This window comes from Bos javanicus, chromosome 11 (assembly GCF_032452875.1).
Source record: "Bos javanicus breed banteng chromosome 11, ARS-OSU_banteng_1.0, whole genome shotgun sequence".
Taxonomy (NCBI): Eukaryota; Metazoa; Chordata; class Mammalia; order Artiodactyla; family Bovidae; genus Bos; species Bos javanicus.
In genome coordinates, this window is record NC_083878.1 from 9,794,732 (window position 1) to 9,816,731 (window position 22,000).

Here is a 22,000-nt window from a genome sequence, read left to right on the forward strand (position 1 = left end):
CCAATTCTCTTCATTTGTTTCCTCAAAGTCCCACTGACATGGAGTTGTTGGGTGAGGTATATTTTACTGAAGATTTTGGGAGTGGTTAGAGAAATCAGAGATTTATAGCATAGGACAGGATTGTACTTTCTTGAATTTACTCCCAGATACCAGTGTTCCTACAATATATAGCACAATCCTTGCCAAAGTAAATTTCTTGCTAGCTGTGTCCTTTTGCAAGTCCCTGCTGCCAACCAAGGGGTTTCAATCTCTCTCTTTCATTTTCCTCTCCTTGTTACCTGTATTCTTGACATTCTTCTACCACACAGACACCAATTTGCAGTTTTCATCCCATTTCAACATGACCTATCTTTTCTTATCACAAAACATGTTGATATCCCCAGCCAAACCAACCACCATCTAATTTGTTCTCCTCTCTCGGATATATGAAGCATATAGAAGATTTGTAACTTATGGTTTCTTTTTATTTAACATATCCACTAAATAAAGGGCTTCTCTGATGTCTCACACAGTCAAGAATCTGCCTGCCATGCAGGAGGCCTGGGTACAATCCCTGGGTCAGGAAGATCCCCTGGAGAAGGGGATGGCACCCCACCCCAGTATTCTTGCCTGGAGAATTTCAAGGACAGAGAAGCCTTGAAGGCTTCAGTCCATAGAATAGCACCCAGTCAGACACAGCTGAGTGAGTAACACACATACACACACACACACACATACACACACTAAATAAAATTTTCAGGTAGGATTATTAGCCACCTGCCTCCACCCAAATCCTTGCCCTGACCCTAAGAAGACAGGAAAGAGGAAGGGTAGAGTAAGTGAGTTTCTTTCTGCTGGAGTCTAATGCTTAAGTATTTCTTATTAGAACATTTCCAAACTCTGGAGCCATTCCTGGCAGCACATCTTTTCTCTTTGCCTGAAAGAGCTGACCAAAAAAAAGAACCTGAAATAAGGACATAAGAGACTGAGCAGATCAACAGCACCTGCTAAACTTTATCATGAGAATCAATGTTGAGATAGGCCAGGGAACTCAACCATCTGATATCTTCTGGGAGGCTGCAGGCCTGGCTACAAATAACTGAAACCATCCCCTGATGCTCTTTTAAGAAATGTGTATTATAACAGACATCCTTTATTTTTTGGAACTAAGTAAAATAATAAGAGATTTGCACTGCCATGACATTAAAAAAAATATACTACAAAGCCACAAAAATTGAGATTGTGTGGAGCTGATACCATAAAGGAGGGATAGGTCCAGGAAACAGAGCAAAAGCCAGGAAATAGAGCTATAAGAGTGTACAGACATATGTGCAATTTTAAAGCATCAGGGAAAGGATGGAATATCCAATAGTGCTGCTTGGGAAACTATAAACAATTGTTGGAGAAAGAAATTTGGAGCCTTTTCTCATAATATCAAAGTATAGCCTTGATAGCCTAATCAGTTAAATGCAAATAAATAAATAAACCAGGAGAAAGCATAAGTGAGTGTTTTCATGATGTTTATATGGAAGAGACATTTTAGTCATAATATGATAGAATCCATAGAGACTTCTTAGAAAATAGTAAAGATAATATGAACACTTCAATGTAAAATTGAGTAAATTAAGCAGGCAATCAATTCACAAAAGAAATGACAATTAATAAATAGAAAAATTATAATATTTCAATTCACAATGAATCAAGAATACTAAAGTAAGTAAAGTAAGGAATCGTGTATAAACTATTATGTTGTCAAAGACAAAAGACTTACTAATACCCAGTACAGGCATGAAGAGGAAAAAGAAATCTCATAAATTGTTGCTGGTTGTATAAATTGGCATATATTTTCTGAAGAGTATAAATATACACCAAATCCTTAAAAACACTGTAACTTAATCCTGACTAATTCTTGGGAAATAAGAAATAGAGCAAGACATTTATCTGAAGGTGTTAATTATAGTATCAGGTATATATCAAGACATTATAAATGACTCAAATGTTCACATTAGAATACTGATTTAATGACCATGTACCTTCATGAAAATCGCTTCATGAATCATAGCTTTGTCATGGCAAAGGGGCTTGTGTAACTCAATGAAGCTATGAGCCATGGCATGAAGGGCAACCCAAGATGGACAGGTTATAGTGGAAAGATCTGACAAAATGTGGTCTCCTAGAGGAGAAAATGGCAAATCCCTCCAGTGTACTTGCCTTGAGAACCTCATGAACAGTTTGAAAAAAAGATATGACACCAGAAGATAAGCCCCCTGGGTCAGAAGTTGTCCAATATGCTACTAGGAAAGAGTGGAGAAAGAGCTTTGGCTGGGCCAAAGCAGAAACGATACACAGTTGCTGACTTGTCTGGTAGTGAAAGTAAAGTTCAATGCTGTAAAGAACAATATTGGAATTAGGATATTAGGTCCATGAATCAAGGTAAATTGGATGTGGTCAAGCAGGAGATGGAAAGAGAAGACATCAACAATTTGAAATCAGTGAACTAAAATGGATAGGAATGGCTATATCTACTACTGAGGGCAAGAATCCCTTAGAAGAAATGGGGTAGCCCTCATAGTCAACAAAAGAGTCCGAAATGCAGTACTTGGGTACAATCACAAAAACAACAGAATGATCTTGGTTCATTTCCAAGGCAAACCATTCAATATCATACTAATCCAAGTCTATGCCCCAGGCACTAATGCTGAAGAAGCTAAAGTTGACCAGTCCCATGAAGACCAATGAGACCTTTCAGAACTAAAGCCAACAAAACAAAACAAAACAAAAAGTCCTTTTCATCATAGGGGATTGGAATGCAAACATAGGAAGGCAAGAGATCAAGAGATACATGGAATAACAATCAAGTTTAGCCTTGGAGTACAAAATGAAGCAGGGCAAAGGCTAACAAAGTTTTGCAAAGAGAACTCACTGGTCATAGCAAACACCCTCTACCAACAACACAAGAGATGACGCTACTACACATGGATATCACCAGATGGTCAATACTGAAATCAGATTAATTATACTCTTTACAGCTGCATAGGAGAAGCACTATACAGTCAACAAAAATAAGACCTGGAGCAGACTGTGGCTCAGATCATGAGCTCCTTATTGCAAAACTCAGGCTTAAATTGAAGAAAGTCAGGAAAATTACTAGGCCATTCAGGTATAACCTAAATCAAATCCTTTATGATTATACAGTGAAAGTGATGAATAGATTGAAGGGATTAGATCTGAGAGATAGAATGCCTAAAACACTATGGACACAAGTTTGTAACATTGTACAGGAGGCAGTGACCAAAACCAACCCAAAGAAAAAGAAACAAAAGAAGACAAAGTGGTTGTCTGAGGAGAATTTACAAATAGCTAAGGAAAGAAGCGGAGAAGGCAATGGCAACCCACTCCAGTACTCTTGCCTGGAAACTCCCATGGGCGGAGGGGCCTGGCAGGCTGCAGTCCATGGGGTCACGAAGAGTTGGACACGACTGAGCGACTTCATTTTCACTTTTCACTTTCATGCTCTGGAGAAGGAAATGGCAACCCACTCCAGTGTTCTTGCCTGGAGAATCCCAGAGACGGAGGAGCCTGGTAGGCTGCCGTCTCTGGGGTCGCACAGAATCACACACGACTGAAGTGAGAAGCAAAAGGCAAGGGAGAAAGGGAAAGATACACCCAACTGAATGCAGAGTTACAAAGAATAGCAAGAAGAGATAGAAACCCTTCTTAAGTGAACAATGCAAAGAAATGGAAGAAAACAATAGAATGGAAAAGGCTAGAGATCTCTTCAAATTGGAGAATTAAGAGAACATTTCATGCAAGGATGGGCACACTAAGGGACAGAAATGGTAAGGACCTAATAGAAGCAGAAGAGATTGAGAATAGGTGGCAAGAATACACAAAATATATACAAAATATACAAAAAAAGTCTTAATGACCCAGAAAACCAAGATGCTATAGTCACTCACCTAGAGCCAGACATCCTGAAGTGTGAAGTCAAGTGGGCCTTAGGAAGCATTACTATGAACAAAGTTAGTGGAGATGTCGGAATTCCAATTGAGCTATTTCAAATCATAAAAGATGATGCTGTTAAAGTGATGCACTAAATATGTCAGCAAATTTGGAAAACTCATCAGTGGCCACAAGCCTGGAAAAGGTCAGTTTTCATTCCAATCCCAAAGAAAGGCAATACCAAAGAATGTTCAAACTACTGTACACTTTTGCTTATTTCACATGCTTGTAAAGCTATGTTCAAAATCCTTCAAACTGGGTTTCAGTTGTATGTGAACCTAGAACTTTCAGATATACAAGCTGGGTTTAGAAAAGGTGGAGGAACCAGAGATCAAATTGCCAACATCTGTTAGATCATAGGCAAAGCAAGGGAATACAGGAAAACATCTATTTCTGCTTCATTGACTGTGTTAAAGATTTTGACTCTGTCGATTATAGCAAACTCAACATTCAAAAAACTAAGATCATGGCATCCAGTCCCATCACTTCATGGCTAATAGATGGGGAAACAATGGAAACAGTGAGAGACTTTATTTTCTTGGGCCCCAAAATCATTGCAGATGATGACTGCAGCCATGAAATTAAAAGACGCTTGCTCCTTGGAAGGAAAACTATGACCAACCAAGACAGTGTACTAAAAAGTAGAGATATCACTTTGCTGACAAAAGTCTGTCTAGTCAAAGCTATGGTTTTTTCAGTAGTCATGTATGGATATGAGACTTGGACAATAAAGAAGGCTGAGCCCAATGAGTTGCTGCTTTGAATTGTGGTGCTGGAGAAGACTCTTGAGAGTTCCTTGGACTCAAGGAGATCAAGCCAGTCAATTCTAAGGAAAATCAACCCTGAATATTCCTTGGAAGGACTGATGCTGAAGCTGAAGCTCCAATACTTTGGCCATCCATAGGAAGAGTTGACTCATTGGAAAAGACCTTGATGCTGGGAAAGATTGAGGGCAGGAGGAGAAGGGGGAGACAGAGGATAAGATGGTTGGATGGCATCACTGACTCAACGGACATGAGTTTGAAAAAACTCTGAGAGAGTGAAAGATAAGAGAGCCTATCTGGCTGCAATCAATGGAGTCACAAAGAGTCAGACATTACTTAGCAACTGAACAACAACTAGGCTCTGCCTCTAAGAACCATGTCATGTAATCAAGCAGATAAGGAGGGAGATCAAGATTGCATAGCAGGGAGACACAGAGCTTAGTTCCCCCCACAAACAGATCAAAAATAATGTCTTCATATGGAGCAATCCTCACTTAAAACTAACTGGAAAGTGGCAGAAGTCATGTGTAACCAAAGCTATAAGGAAGATCGACAAAGATTGAGTTGGAAGGGAAGAAAATTAACCAGGTCAGTCCCTATGGGAAGAGAATCAGAGAAAAAGAGCAATTACACAGAGATCCTTCCTGGGAAGTGAGCAGTTTGAGTCACATACTAGCCACCCCAACCCTGGGTTCCAACGCCAGGAAGATGAGCCTCCTTGGCTGGTTGGAGGGCTGGTGGGCAGCTCCAGAAGGGCAGAAGAAAGCCAGGACTCTGCTCATGAGGCCTGCATAACAATTTGCTTGCCCCTGAAGTAGGGCAAAGGGGACAAATGGAAACTGCACCCATGGCTGACTGGTTTCCTGCAACCTCCTAGGCTTGCCACCCAGCCTGAACTGAGTGAACTTTCCAACACCACTTGCCTGGCATCACAGCTCCACGCTGGAGCAAGGACTGGTACAACCAGCCAAAAAGCTGGACTGTGAGATCTGAAGTAGCTCAAACCCCAAGTGGTGTCTCAGCAGGGAAAGGGCAGCCATTATTTGCAACTGTACAGGCGACACACCAGAGGCAGTCTGGATCTCTGACAGTAGCCAAACGGCCACAACCCAGCCCCAAACCTTGCTAACTACCCACAAGAGCCCTTCTTGCTCCAGCACAGCTGGGTGCAGGAGCTGGGAAGGAGAAGAGCACACACTTAAAGGAAACAGAGCCAGTTCAGACCCAAAAAGTCCAGGACTTCTGCTCCAGTGGCTTGAGGTCTGGCCCAGCACCGAGGGGCATCAACATCCATTAAGCATAGGGGAAGCCTTGCCTCACACTTGACTCTGGCCCCAGTCTCCCAAGCTCCAGCTCCACTTCCTTTTAAGGTGATAGCTGCCCACACACCCTGAGGAAGATGTGACTTGCGTTCACATCAAAGCCAGCTCTCTGACCAAAGCCACAGATGCTCCTTACCTTGGACCAGTGGTTTTTAAACTTAAACCAGCCTCAGAATCATGTATAGGGCTTATGCAAATATGGAGGGCTGGGCCCCACCCAGTTTCCATCTTAGCCAGACTGAGAATCTGCGTTTATAACAAGTTCCAAGGTGATAACTGCTATTGGTTCTGTTTCAGACTTTGAAAAACACTGTCTTAGATAAGTCTTTCTCAAGCTCAGAATCACATGAGAATAATTGGGGGAGATTTTGAAATAATCAGTGTCCAGAGATACTCATGTAATTGGTTGTGAGTGTGGAAGCACAAAACCACAGTTTAGAAATTCTTCAAGCTATTCTGGAATATGGCTAGCCTTGAGAACTGCCGTTTCAGATCCAAGGCCTACAAGCCTGTTGGAACTACATTATTGTCTGTAATGGTTTCATTTATGTATTTTTGGCCATGCTGGGCCTTCACTGTCGCACAGCAGGCTTTTCTCTAGTTGTGGTGAGTGGGGCCTACTCCCTAGTTGCAGTGCTCAGGCTTCTGGCTCTAGGGAATGCAGGCTTTAATAGTTGTGGCACACGAACTTAGCGGTTGTGGCTCCTGGGCTCTAGAGCGCAGGCTCAACAGATGCGGCACACATGCGTAGTTGTTCTGCGGCATGTGCGTGGGATCTTTCTCGATCGGTGATCAAACCCATGTCTCCTGCACTGGCAGGCGGATTCTTCACCACTGAGCCACCAGGGTAGTCCCTGGAACTACATTGTTGTTTGAGATTTAATGACATCACTAAAGTGTGTATTAACAATTTTTTCTAGTTTCTGTATCTGATGCTTTGATACCTTGGGTCTTGTTGATGATCTAAGAGGGACTGCCTGTCCAGGGCTAGATAAGTCCCAGGGATAACTCCTGCTAGTGTGCTTTCATATGCAAACTAAACAACCCAAAGCCCCTACCTATCACCTATCTGCTTTTTCGGGGCTCTTATACTGCAAGACACTGTCCTCTGCCATAATCACCCCAGGGCCACGTCTGACATCTATGGGCAGTCCCTACACTGGGCCCCACTGAAACGATTCAAACAAGACCATCCTAGGCCTGTTTATCTTGCCTCACTGATTCTTTCCCTCAAAAAACATAGTAGAAGACTTTCCTACATTTTCTCCATGCTCTCTGCCTGTAACCGTCTGTGAGACGGTATGCTCCTTTCTCTTGGGAAATATGACTAATAAACTATCTTTTCAATGGAAAACTTGTCTTGATCTGTTAGTGACAGCATTTCTTAGGCAGGTGGATAAGGAGTCCATGCACCCAGTTATGTAGTCATCCATGTCCTGGAATTTATGGCCATTTGGAATTTATGGCCATTCACCCACATGGGAGCTAGGGAGCTGGTTAATCGATAACATCAGAGCCATAGGAACAGGTTCCTTGGCGTTGTCAGGAGACCAACCTTTGTTACAAGATCTAAGGGAAACAAACTGACCTAATACCATGCCAAAACTATTTTTAGTAACAGGTCAAAAGGTATATATAATAAGATATCCTAAAAGCTGTATGTGGCTCTCTTCCTAACCCATCTGGTATCTGTGCCAGAAGCTGTCCCTATTACTTCCTGACTTTTAATAAAATTGTTACACTGCTGCAAACACATGAGAGACTGTATTCCTTTGGTCCTGGAGAGAGTTCTTTCCTTTGAAGACTATGAACTCATAGCTGACACCGAACGTCACAGAACATAGGCCTCACTACTCCTGAATTTAAAAAAGTAAAATCTATATTTTAAAACAACGTGCTCTTTGGAAAATCACAGATCAGACCATTAGGAAAATCCTAAGCTGAATCAGTCACCCTAGTTTATCAGTCTCTTTTTTAAGAAGGAAAAGTTATTTTGTTATTCATTTGTGAGCAATAAAAAGTGTAGATTTAATTTCAACTAAAAAGAATTATAGACAGGTTCATACTCAAACATGGACAATTAATAACTTAATTATTATTAAATTATTCTTAATAATAAGACCCAGCAATTTCACTTCTAGATATATACTCAGAATTGAATGCAGGGCCTCTAACAAATACTTGTACACCAAAGAGTACAAAGTTTATTCACAATAGCCAAAAAGTGGAAACAACTCAGATGCTTCTCATTAGATGAACGGATATTCAAAATGTTATAAATATATATGTGGAATATTATTTAGCCTTAAAAAAGAATGAAGTTCTGATATATGCTATAACATGGATGAACCCTGCAAACATAATGCTAAGTGAATAAGCCAGACAGAAAAGGCAAATATTGTATGATTCCACTTATCTAAAATACTTAGAATAGACAAATTCAAAGAGACAGAAAATCTAGCTCAGACAAACCCCTTTCACATAGAAACTGCAAATGCTCAATCCAATATCCAAATTTAAATGAATGTAGGTCAAATGATTGAAATTTAATCATTAGAAAAGATGAAAATAAACATTTCTTCCATCTTGACATCTTGGAGAAGTTTTACCATATTCTTGCAGTTCATTGGAGATAAACTTACATTTTAATATTTTGCCAAAATCACTATTTTAGAGAATTGATCAATAGAACCTAGTATAAACTTATTTTTGTACAGCTTCATGGGGGATTTTTTTGGCTCTCAAATCTGATAGTCAGCTCTCAGAATTAATATTGGCCTTGGAAGAAGAGCTCAGAGATCAGGGATCAGGGATGCGCCAAAATGAGCCAGAGAATAATTGAGAGTGACTACAATAGTCTGTGACAGAAGGGACTGCTTTGGTTCCCACATGAAGAGACAGATGAGATTTATGCATTGAATTTTTGTGTTTTTATTTGGTCTTTTTAAAAGATTGTAGTACAGTTGATTAATAATATTATATATTTTAGTGTAGCATGCTGCTGATGCTGCTAAGTCGCTTCAGTTGGGTCCGACTGTGTGACCCCATAGACGGCAGCCACGAGGCTCCCCCGTCCCTGGGATTCTCCAGGCAAGAACACTGGAGTGGGTTGCCATTTCCTTCTCCAATGCGTGAAAGTGAAGTCACTCAGTCGTGTCCGACTCTTAGCGAACCCATGGACTGCAGCCTACCAGGCTCCTCCGTCCATGGGATTCTCCAGGCAAGAGTACTGGAGTGGGGTGCCATTTCCTTCTCCATAGTGCAGCATAGTGATTCACAATTTTAGAAGTTATCCTCCATTTATAGTTATTATATAATATTGGCTATATCCCCTATACTGTGCAATATATCCTTGTAGCTTATTTATTTTATATATAGTAATTTGTACCTCTTAATCCTATGCGTGAGTCTGGGTGAACTCTGGGAGTTGGTGATGGACAGGGAGGCCCAGCGTGCTGCGGTTCATGGGGTCGCAAAGAGTCGGACATGACTGAGCGATTGAACTGAAATGAATCCTATACTTCTATCTTGCCCTTCCACCCTTGCCTCTCACCACTGGTAAGCACTAGGTTGTTGCTATACCTATGAGTATTTTCTTTGTTGTTACATTCATTAATTTGTTTTATTTTTTAGATTCCATGTATAAGAGGTAACATACAGTATTTTTCTTTCTGTCTGACTTATTTCACTAAGTACCCTCCAAGTCCATCCATGTTGTTGCAAGTGGCAAAATTTAATTATTTTTATGGCTAAGTAGTATTTCATATTTATATACCACATCTTCTTTATTCATTCATCTGTTGATGAATACTTAGGTGGTTTCCATAGCTTGGCTATGGTCAATAATGCTGCCATGAACATTGGGATGCATGTATTCTTTTGAATTAGTTTTTTTTTTATTTTTGGACATACATTCAGGAGTAAAATTGCTAGGTCATATATTAGTTCTACTTTTAGTTTTTTGAGGAACCTCCTTTCTGTTTTCTATAGTGGCTTCACTGATTTACATTCCTACCAACAGTGTAGGAGCATTCCCTTTTCTCCACATTCTCACCAACATTTGTTATCTGTAGATTTTTTGATGATTTTTGTTTAGTTACTCAGTCTTCTCTGACTGTTTGCAGCCCCATGGACTGCAGCACACTAGGCTTCCCTGTCCTTCACCATCTCCTGGAATTTGCTCAAACTCATGTCCATTGAGTCAGTGATACCATCCAACCATTTCATCCTCTGTCATCCCCTTCTCCTCCTGCCTTCAATCTTTCCCAGCATCAGGGTCTTTTCCAGTGAGTCAGCTCTTCACATCAGATGGCCAAAGTATTGGAGCTTCAGCAACAGCCACTCCATTGAATATTCAGGACTGATTTCCTTTAGAATTGACTGGTTTGATCTCCTAGAAGTCCAAGGGACTCTCAAAAGTCTTCTCCAACACCACAGTTCAAAAGCATCAATTCTTTGGCGCTCAGCCTTCTTTATGGTCCAACTCTCACATCCATACATGACTGCTGCAAAAACCATAACTTTGACTAGATGGACCTTTGTTGGCAAAGTAATGTCTCTGCTTTTTAATATACTGTATAGGTTTGTCATAGCTTTTCTTCTAAGGAGCAAGTGTCTTTTAATTTCATGGCTGCAGTCACCATCTGCAGTGATTTTGGAACCCAAGAAAATTAAGTCTCTCACTGTTCCCATTGTTTCCCCATCTATTTGCCATGAAGTGATGAGACTGGAAGCCATGATCTTAGTTTCTTTTAAATGTTGAGTTTTAGCTACCATTTTGACTCTCCTCTTTCACCTTTATCAAAATGCTCTTTAGTTCCTCTTTGATGATAGCCATTCTGATAGTGGTGAGATGATATCTCACTACGGTTTCGACATGTTTTTCTGATGATTAGTGATGTTAAGCATGTTTTCATGTGCCTGTTAGCTATCTATGTCTTCCTTGAAATATGTCTATTCAGGTCTTCTACTGTATATTTTTTAATTGGGTTATTTCTTGATATTGAGTTGTATGAACTGTTTATATATTTTGAATATTGAACCATTATCAGTTATATCATTTATAAATATTTTCCCCCATTCAGCAGTTTGTATTTTCATTTTGTCCATGGTTCTGTCAGGGGAGTGTGTCATTTCCTCGGTTCTGTCTCATCACAGCAAAAATTTGAAGTGACGGACGTTAAAGCCTTCAGTGTGTCATAGCTCTTGGACAGACTGTGTCACAGCTCTTGGACAGATCAGTGTTACGGCTCTCAGACAGATCTGTACAGAGTGTTACAGCTCCGTGTTACAGCTCAGTTTTATTTAGAAAATAAAGGAAAATACATCCTTGAGGCATGAGGGCATGCCAACCCAAAAGATGCAAAGAGAAGAGAGAGAGAGAGAGCGTACGAGAGAGAGAGAGAGCCCCAGCCTTTTGGCTCCTCTTTTTATATGTTTTTCCCTCCCCCTGGGCCTGCCCTGTGTAAACTGGGCTAGCCGGAATGCTGTTTGTTCTACCTGAGGTCCTCACTCCGGGTCCTCAGATCTTCCTTTATTCTATTTTCGTGGGCTTTTCCCTTCCTCGTCTTTTAGCCACCGCCATTCTGGAGTCCTTTTTCCTATTCTAACTACCCAACAGTTCCCTTTGCAATACAAAAACTTTTAAGTTTAATTAGATCCTGTTTGTTTATTTATTGATTTTTATTTTTTTCCATTTATTTTTGTTTTAATTTCTTTTATCTTGTTTTCCCATCAATTTGCCATGAAGTGATGGGACCAGACGCCATGATCTTAGTTTTTTGAATGTTGAGTTTTAAGCCAGCTTTTTCACTCTCCTCTTTCACCTTCATCAAGAGGCTCTTTAGTTCCTCTTTTACTTTCTACCATTAGGTTGGTGTCATCTGCATATCTGAGCTTGTTGATATTTCTCCCAGCAATCTTGATTCCACCTTGTGATTCATTCAGCCTCTTTAATATATATTATAAAACCTGAGGTAAATAGGATGGGCTTGTTTGGCTTTTAATGTTGGGAACCAGTAGGTGTCCCTTTTGAACCATTTAGCTTTAGGTAATGTAGTAATATCAAATCTTGTTTTAACCACATTTCATTGGTCCCATTTTAAGTAATCATCCAAATATTTCTTTATTCATTTGAGATAACACCTTAAAGAAATTCTAACTTTTTGGGAATTATAGTCAGACTTTCCTTACAGGTTTTTCATGCTTATATTATAATTATTTTAATACTCTTTTTAGACATTATAAAACCCATTGAGAAGAAGCACAGACCACAAATGAAGCTTCTCAAGCCAGTTTTTTTAACTTATTTTAAATAAACTATGGAAGTCCTTAGTTTAATTATTAGATACATAATTTCACCTTTAGTTTGATTTTTGTTTATAGGTACCAGCAAGACCACTGGCTGTGATGAGCATACTTTAGATTTACCAGTTAGTTTTTCCAATTTTAAATGATCCATCAGTTGGCCACCAATAAAATATATCTCAATAGAAATTCAAACCATTAAGATGCAAAAGGCCTCCCCATAAGAGAATGGAAGAGGATGTAATCTAAACCCACAGAGTTTTACTCTCAAGACCAAGTTTTCAAAAACACAAACAAACAAATCAAACAAGTACAGGTCGACCTGGGAAGATAGGGCAGAACATTTACATCTCAAAGACACAGAGAAATGCAAGTTTCCCTCTAGAAAGTCTTTGTTTAAAGGCTGAAAATATATTTTTTTACTAAGCCAGCTTTTCACCTTAATGAAACTTAATTGCATAGACAATGAAAGAGCCCACTCAATTTCCATGGTGAGATTTTCACCAATTTCCAATCAAGTAAACACCTGTAAGTTTTGTATGGATATTGGCAATTTCTCATTCCTTTTTATTTTGAAACATTTATTTTCCATTTTGAAGTCAGTCTGTTGAGATAAAATTGCATGTGATGGGCCACTGTGTGCTTTTTGGGAGCTTAAGTTCTCTGGTTTTGCCCCAGAGTTGTTTAAGCCCCATCTTATGTGTCTTGGGTTTCCCAGTGGAGTATAAGACTTCCATGGATGCTCAGATTGTGGGATAGCCAGTTCTTATGTGTGTCCCCTGTTGAGCAGTTTGTTAATTACATGAGTGGGTTTTCCTGTAGGAACAAGCTGCATGGCATGAGATCTTGTTCCTGCAAATTTCTCAGTCATCTGAGAAAGCCATTGCCAGCCAGGAAGAGAGTCCCTTTTTGGAGCTCAGAAGCTCTCAGAAGATTTCCGTTTTATTTTGACAAACTCTATTAAGGTAGCCAAGTCAAGGAAAAACAACAAGCCAGTCTTTCCTGCTAATAACTCAGTCCCACCTTGCCCAGTGTTTGAGCAGTCTTCTCAGTCTCTAAACTGAGGCTAAGCACTCAGTATCCAAAATGAGTCTTCCCAGGGCTTTAACACTGAGGATCCCCTGCTTGAGCAAAATCTTCCCAGTGCCTTAACACTGAGGATATCCAGGAACTCAGCACCTAAATTGAGAAAAATCCTCCCAGTACTTTGAGGGTGTCCCACCCAATGTCTAAACTGAGAAACCCAGGTACCTCTTCTTGAAACCAAGTTTCAAAGATAACACTTTCCCCCAAATAAAACTCAAGGTCATCAACCAATACAGGAGATCTGAGATCCAGGAAGATTCACTCAAATCTGTCTGGATTTCAATGAGGCAGATGGACACAAGAGGCTTCTGCTGGTACCAAGGCTCCAGATTCTCGTAGAGTTCAGGTCAAGGATAGGAATCCATTCTGGATCCCTTTGTTGGTTGCCAAAACTGTTCATTTAAAAAATAATCACAACCTGGAAGTTGCAAGTTATGTTTTATTTGATGGGGATTTTTAGGACTTTGAGGCTTCCCTGGTGGCTCAGAGGTTAAAGTGTCTGCCTGCAATGCGGGAGACCTGGGTTCGATCCCTGGATCAGGAAGATCCCCTGGAGAAGGAAATGGCAACCCACTCCAGTATTCTTGCCTGGAGAATCCCATGGGCGGAGGAGCCTGGTGGGCTACAGTCCATGGGGTCGCAAAGAGTCGGACAGGACTGAGCGACTTCACTTTCACTTTAGGACTTCAAGTCCAGGAGACAGCATCTCAAGTAACCCTGAGAGAACTGCTCTCAGGAGGCAGGAGGAGTCAAGTTATATAGAAGTTTGCAACAAGGGGCAAGTAGTCCGAACATCAAAAGACTATTGTTAATTAAAGAAAACCAGATATCTCAAGTAATTTAGTGCCTTTTTTTATGTGAGCAGATACAAGAGCCTGGGCTCACTGAAGTCATTTCTTTCATATATATCTCAGCTATCTGGGGCCAGTTTCTAATGCTTTTCACACACACACACACTCCAGCTCTCAGTGCTCACCATGGGGAGTGGCTGAGGCTGCTGGATAGTAGGTATTGCTCTTTCTGGGTGGCCTGCAGGCTCAGAAATTCACATTTGGAGGGATGGAATTGCTGATGACTGCGACATACTTGTTTGTTGATATAGCAGGAAATATTCCATTTCTCACTACCCTTGTTTTGAGGGTTGAAGAAAATACTGCCAGTAAAGTCCTTGGCATTGTGTTCTTCACTAAATAAAATCTAACTTCCAGTTCTGCTATTAACACTATCATTAATGTAATTATTAACACAGTGACCTACAGTAAACCTCCCCAATTATTAGCTGTTCTCATGTTATTATATTAGAAATTCTGAGCTTTTGCATTACACGCACATCAGAGGGAAAGCCTTATAACTAGCCACATCTCCCAAGGACCCTCTGAGAACGAATATTCTTTCTCAAAATTCAAATAACATTTAAACGTCCAACTTACAATGACCCTCAAGTTGTGCCGTTGTAGGAAATCTCAGAATCTGTGGGCTAACACTGCGAAGGTTTGTTTCTTGTTTATGTTCCAGTCAGACTCAAATCCTTTGGTAACTGTCTTTCAAGCAGTAACTCAGAGACCCAGACAGCTTCCATCAAGAGATATGTATTTAAGAACTATGCTTAGAAGTAGCTTAACCTTTGTAGCTCTCACCTACTGATCCTAATTCTGGGATAAGTTTTGTCTCTCTCCGAGATAATTATACTTACATCTGTGAATCCATTTGTCATTTAGAATAGCTTAACTCAGTGGTAAAGAGTTCACTTGCCAATGCATGACACATGAGTTTGATCTTTGGGTCAGGAAGATCCAGTTGGAAAAAGTAATGGCAATCTACTCCAGTATTCTTGCCTAGGAAATCCCATGGACAGAGGAGCCTGGCTGGCTACACTCCATGGAACTGCAAAAAATTAAGACAAAAGTTAGCAACTAAACAAGTCTTATTAACCATCACAACTGTTCGCACATGAATGTACTAGTTGTTCTCTTGATCCATGTCCCTGCATCAAAACTAAGCCTAAGTTTTTAAATCTGACAAGTACTATTGAGTGGTACAATCACCTTCTTTATTCTAGAAAATATACTCCTATTAATTCAGCCCAAGTTTGTATTTTTTTTGGAGGGAGCAGTAAGCAATACTGAACTAAAATTGCCATACATGTTCAACAAATTCAGTTCCCTTTCATTATGTTCTTTTCATTCTGAACAGGAATCTCCATTATAGAAAAGTCCACAAGAAAAACATGTCAAAAAGATTTGCTTTCTCTACTTTATCCACTAATAGATCGCCTACTAATTCATGCAAGTAACTAGTCCGAGACAGGTAACTGTCAAGGCTTGACCAGCCCTGTTACTTCTTGAACTGACTACTCTCACTCACCTTCTTGCAGGTACCACATCTGTGTGACTGTGCTGATCTACTTCCTCCCCCTGCTGGTGATAGGTTATGCTTACACTGTCGTGGGCATCACACTGTGGGCCAGTGAGATCCCTGGGGACTCCTCTGACCGCTACCACGAGCAAGTCTCTGCCAAGCGCAAGGTGAGCAAAGGGCTAGCAGCACTTAACCCCCCCTGGCACAGGTGACAGACTGGTAAGCATGTGAGCCCCAGAGCCTCAGGAGTCCCGGAGGCAGTCCCTGGGTCCCCAGAACTGTAGAAAGGAGGGGAGGAAAGGGGAGGGGAGGAAGAAATCTTCCTTCAATGTGTTGTAACCTAGGCCTGCCTATACAGGCAAAAGCCTCCTCATTCTCACCCTAAAACTAACAGAAAACTGTCAGTTCATAAAACACAAGCACACAGATTTACCCACAGAAGCATGAAGAGCTATTTGGCTCTCTTTAGTTATTACGATTTGACAAAATAATACATTCATTTCATTCAAACGTTAAAAAGCACTAAAAGAAACAAAACTATGGTGATTGGGAACAAACTGGGAATTGCCAGGATTAGTACTGGGGGAAGAATCTGCCTACAAAGCGATTGCATGAGTGAATTTCCTTGCGATAACGGAGCAGTTCTGTATCCTGATTACTGTGGATTTTTTTACTTATCTCTGCATATGATAAAATTTCATAGAACTATACACCAAAAAAAGTGCATGTAAAAGCTGGCAAATTCCAAGTACAGCCTGTAGATTAGTTAATAGTACTGTACTAGCATCGGTTTCTTGATTTTGATGGTGTGGCATAGCTATGTAAGGTGGTATCACTGGGAGAAGCTTTGTCATGGGTATCTGAGAATTCTCTGTCCGATTTTTGCAACTTCCTGCGAGTCTTCAATTGCTTGAAAATTAAAAGTCAAAAAATATATTGAGTCTTACCATGAAAAGGCTCACTCCTTTTTAGGTCCTCTATTGAGTTCCCAAATGTTTATGCACTTATGCGCATGTGTGCACGCGCACACACACACACACACACACACTCACCATGGTAACCACCGTTATTTGTTATTAATCCTTTCAGATATTGTAATGTATTTATAAGCCAAATAAACATGTTCTTTTCTTTTTTACATAAATAGTAAATATGCACTTTTCTTCCCCTCATTCTTAAACTTAACAGTATCCACAAAATCTTCAAAACTCAATATAGAAACAGCTTTCTCATTCTTTTTTTCTCCTCTTTTAGTACCACCTTGCGTAGTGTTTCATTGTGCAGATGCTAGATACCTTTGTTTTATTGAAATATAGTCGACTTACAATAGTATTTAGTTTCAGGTGTATTGCATAATGATTGGACATTTGCATCCATTATCACCACAATAATTCCAGTAACCCTCTGTCCCTCAGTTCAGTTCAGTTCAGTTCAGTCACTCAGTTGTGTCCAACTTTTTGCGACCCCTTGAATCGCAGCACGCCAGGCCTGCCTGTCCATCACCAACTCCCGGAGTTCACTCAAACTTAGTCCATCGAGTCAGTGATGCCATCCAGCCAATCATCCTCTGTCGTCCCCTTTTCCTCCTGCCCCCAATCCCTCCCAGCATCAGAGTCTTTTCCAATGAGTCAACTCTTTGCATGAGGTGATCAAAGTACTAGAGTTTCAGCTTTAGCATCATTCCTTGCAAAGAAATCCCAGGGCTGATCTCCTTTAGAATGGACTGGTTGGATCTCCTTGCAGTCCAAGGGACTCTCAAGAGTCTTCTTCAACACCACAGTTCAAAAATATCAATTCTTCGGCGCTCAGCCTTCTTCACAGTCCAACTCTCACATCCATACATGACCACTGGAAAAACCATAGCCTTGACTAGACGGACCTTTGTTGGCAAAGTAATGTCTCTGCTTTTCAATATGCTATCTAGATTGGTCATAACTTTCCTTCCAAGAAGTAAGCGTCTTTTAATTTCATGGCTGCAGTCACCATCTGCAGTAATTTTGGAGCCCCCAAAATAAAGTCTGACACTGTTTCCACTGTTTCCCCATCTATTTCCCATGAAGTGATAGGACCGGATGCCATGATCTTCGTTTTCTGAATGTTGAGCTTTAAGCCAACTTTTTCACTCTCCTCTTTCACTTTCATCAAGAGGCTTTTGAGTTCCTCTTCACTTTCTGCCATAAGGGTGGTGTCACATGCATATATGAGGTTATTGATATTTCTCCTGGCAATCTTGATTCCAGCTTGTGCTTCTTCCAGCCCAGCGTTTCTCATGATGTACTCTGCATATAAGTTAAATCAGCAGGGTGACAACCTTGCCGTACTACTTTTCCTATTTGGAACCAGTCTGTTGTTCCATGTCCAGTTCTAACTGTTGCTTCCTGACATGCATATAGGTTTCTCAAGAGGCAGGTCAGGTGGTCTGGTATTCCCATCTCTTTCAGAATTTTCCACAGTTTATTGTGATCCACAAAGTCAAAGGCTTTGGCATAGTCAATAAAGCAGAAATAGATGTTTTTCTGGAACTCTCTTGCTTTTTCCATGATCCAGTGGATGTTGGCAATTTGATCTCTGGTTCCTCTGTCTTTTCTAAAACCAGCTTGAACATCTGGAAGTTCACAGTTCATGTATTGCTGAAGCCTGGCTTGGAGAATTTTGAGCATTACTTCTATATGTATTTTATACCCATTCCTCTATCAGGGGACACTTAGGTTGCTTTCATATCTTCGCCATTGTAATGTTGCTATAAACATTAGGGTGCATGAATCTTTTAAAGTGTCTTTGTTTCCTTTGGATAAATACCCAGGAGTGGAGTCGCTGGATGCTATGTTCTATTTTCAATTTGTTAAGGAATCTTCATACTGGTTTCCAGCGCGGCTGCACGAGCTTCTGTTTCCACTAACAGCTTCTCCTCGCCAGCACTTGTTGTTGTCTTTGTGATATAGCCTTATGATACATGTGAGTGATATCTCATTGTGGTTTGGTTTGCAGTTCCCTATTGATTAGTGATGTTGGGAATCTTTACATGTGCCATTTGGCCACCTGTATATCTTCTTGGGGAAAAAAATCTATACAAGTCCCTGCTTATTTTTTAATGCAGTTGTACGGTTTTCTTGATGTTGAGTTATATGAGTTCTTTGCATATTTTGGATATTAATCTCCTAACAGATATATTGTTTGCAAATATCTTCTTCAATTCAGTAGGCTGCCTTTTTGCTTTGTTTGTGGTTTCCCTCACTGTGCAAAAGCTTTTCACTTTGATGTAGTCCCACTTGCTTATTTTTGCTTTTGTTTCCCTTGCCTGAGGAGACAAATAAAAAACCAGCTAAGACCAGTGTCAAAAAGGGTGGTACTTATGGTTTCTTCTAGACGTTTTATGGTTTTGGGTCTTTTTCATTTAAGTTTTTCGTCTACTTTGAATTTATTTATTCCATCCACTTTGATTTTATGTCCAATCATTATGTGACAATGTGATCCAGTTTGATTATTTTGTATGCAGCAGTCAACTTTCCCAACATATTTTGTTGAAGAGGCTTTCTTTTCCCAGTTGTAGATTCTCGCCTCTGTTGTCATAGATTAATTGACCATATGAGTGTGGGTTTATTTCTGGGATCTCTATTCTATTCTACTGAGCTCTGTGTCTGCTTTGTGCCAGTACCATACTGTTTTGATCACTGTAGATTTTAGCATAGCTTTTTGAAATTAGGAGCATAATACCCTTAGCTTTGTTCTTCTTTCTTAAGATTGTTATATCTATTTGGAGTCTTTTGTGTGCCCATATAAATTTTAGAATTATTAGTTCTAGTTCTGTGAGATTGTCTTTGATATTTTGATAAGTTACATTGAGTCTGTATGTTGCCTTGAGTAGTATGGTCATTTTAACAATATTAATTCTTCCAATCTGTAAGTATGCTATATATTGGTCTATATTGATTTTTGTTTGTGTCTTCTTCAACTTATTTCATCAGTGTTTTATAGTTTTCCATGTACAATTCTTCTAGATCCTTGGTTCAGTTTATCCTTAAATATTTAAGTCTTTTTGATGCAATTGTAAATGGGATTCTTTTCTTAATTTCTCCTCTGATAGTTCATTAGTAGTATATAGAAATGCAACAAATCTGTGTGTTCTTTATCTACCTCTATTTAACTTTACACTCTATTCTGTTGTTCTTTTCTTTCTTTTTCTCACCATATGGTTGGTTTGTTCTGTCTTCGTTGTTTTTTCCCATTTGGCACCTTGTTTTAGTCTGTTTTCCAGTTCGTGCTTTAGTGAGCTTTGTTCTTAACTGGTGGATATCATTTCTGGTTTCCTTTGTTCAGTGGGTCTATCTATTGTACATTTTTTTTATTATTGTTTTGGATTTGTTTATGAGTGTATACGTATGTGTGTATATTCTATTATTTTAGTTATTATTTGCCTTATTTTGTAATTGCTATTGGTCTGGGGTGCATCTTTTGTTTCTCATTTCTGTATATTCATTTTAATCCCACTTAATACCATACCAAACCACCTCTGGAATCTCTATTCCCTGGAGAATCTCCAAACCCTGAGCCTTTGGAGTGGGAGCACTGACTCCAAGACACTAGACTATCAGTGAACTCCTAACCCTAGGGAGTATCAGATAGTGAGAACTACCACAAAAGCAACCACTTGTATACAGGACCCAGCATCACCCAACTGCCAGTAGCACCCTGGGCAAGATGCCTCATCCAAACAACAAACAAGACAAAAATACAAACCCAATCATCAGCAGACAGAATTACCACCTCACTCAGCCCTGCCCATCAGAAGGATAAAAAAACTCATCCCCTTCCAAACGAATGCAAGCACAAGTCACACCCTACATGAAGCTTACACAAACCCCTGGACCAACTTTACAAGGGCAGAAACCAAAGGAAGGAAGAATTCAACCTCAAAGCCGGGGAAAAGGAGACCTCAAACACAGCAAATTTAAAAAAAAGAAAAAAAAAAGGCAGAGAAATACTGCACAAATGAAGGAACAACCTAGAAACACACAAGTCCAAATAAATGAAGAGGAAATAGGCAAACTATCAGAAAAGAATTCAGAATAATGATAGAAAAGATGATCCAAAACTTCGAAAATAGAATGTAGAGGATGCAAGAATCAATTAACAAAGATATAGAAGAAATAAAGAATAAACATACGGAGACAAACAACACAATTACTGGAATTAACAATACTCTAGAAGGAATCAATAGCAGAATATCTGAGACAGAAGAACGGATAAGTGAGCTGGAAGATGTATGTGTAAAATAAGATGAATGGTGTAAAATAACTGCTAAAGAGCAGAATAAAGGAAAAAGAATGAAAAGAACTAAGGATAGTCTCAGGGACCTCTGGGACAATATTAAATGCACCAATATTTGAAAAAAAAGAAGAGAAAAGAAAGAGTATGAGAAAATTTTTGAACAGATTAGAATTGAAAATTTCCCCAGCATGGGAAAAGAAATAGTCAATCAAGTCCCAGAAGCACAGAGTCCCATACAGGATAAACCCAAAGAGAAACATGCCAAAGACATATACTAATCAATCTAACAAAGATTAAAGACAAAGAAAGAATATTAAAAGCAGCAAGGGAAAAGCAACAAGTAACATACAAAGGAAACTCCATACATTTAACAGTTAATCTTTCAGAAGAAACTCTGTAGGCCAGAAGGGAATGACAGGATATATTTTAAATACTGAAAGTGAAAAATCTACAACCAAAATTACTCTAAGCAAGGATCTCATTCAAAATTGATAGAGAAATCAAAGGTTTACAGACAAGCAAAAGCTAAGAGAATTTACTACCACCAAATCAGCTTTACAACAAATGTTAAAGGGACTTATATAGTCAGGAAATACAAGAGAAGAAAAAGATCTACAAAAACAAACCGAAAGCAATTAAGAAAATGGCAATTTGTTGTTCAGTTGCTCAGCCATGCCCAACTCTGTAATCCCATGGACTACAGCACACCAGGCTTCCCTGTCCTTCATCATTTCCCAGAGCTTGCTGAAAGTTGTGTCCATTGAGTCAGTGATGCCATCCAACCATCTCACTCTCTGTTGTCTCCTTCTCCTTCTGCCTTCAATTCTTCCCAGCATCAGGGTCTTTTCCAATGAGTTGTCTCTTCACATCAGGTGGCCAACGTATTGCAGTTTCAGCTTTAGCATCAGTCCTTCC

The 22,000-nt window shown here is 39.8% G+C and overlaps 1 protein-coding gene across 1 annotated transcript in view; it reads left to right on the plus strand.

The window, feature by feature from the left end:
- TACR1 (tachykinin receptor 1) overlaps nt 1–22,000 on the plus strand; it is a 184,428-nt gene that overhangs the window by 151,797 nt on the left and 10,631 nt on the right. The window contains exon 3 of the mRNA XM_061431817.1: nt 15,834–15,984. Within this exon, the coding sequence (XP_061287801.1) occupies nt 15,834–15,984 (151 nt within the window). The remainder of the gene's footprint in view (nt 1–15,833; nt 15,985–22,000) is intronic.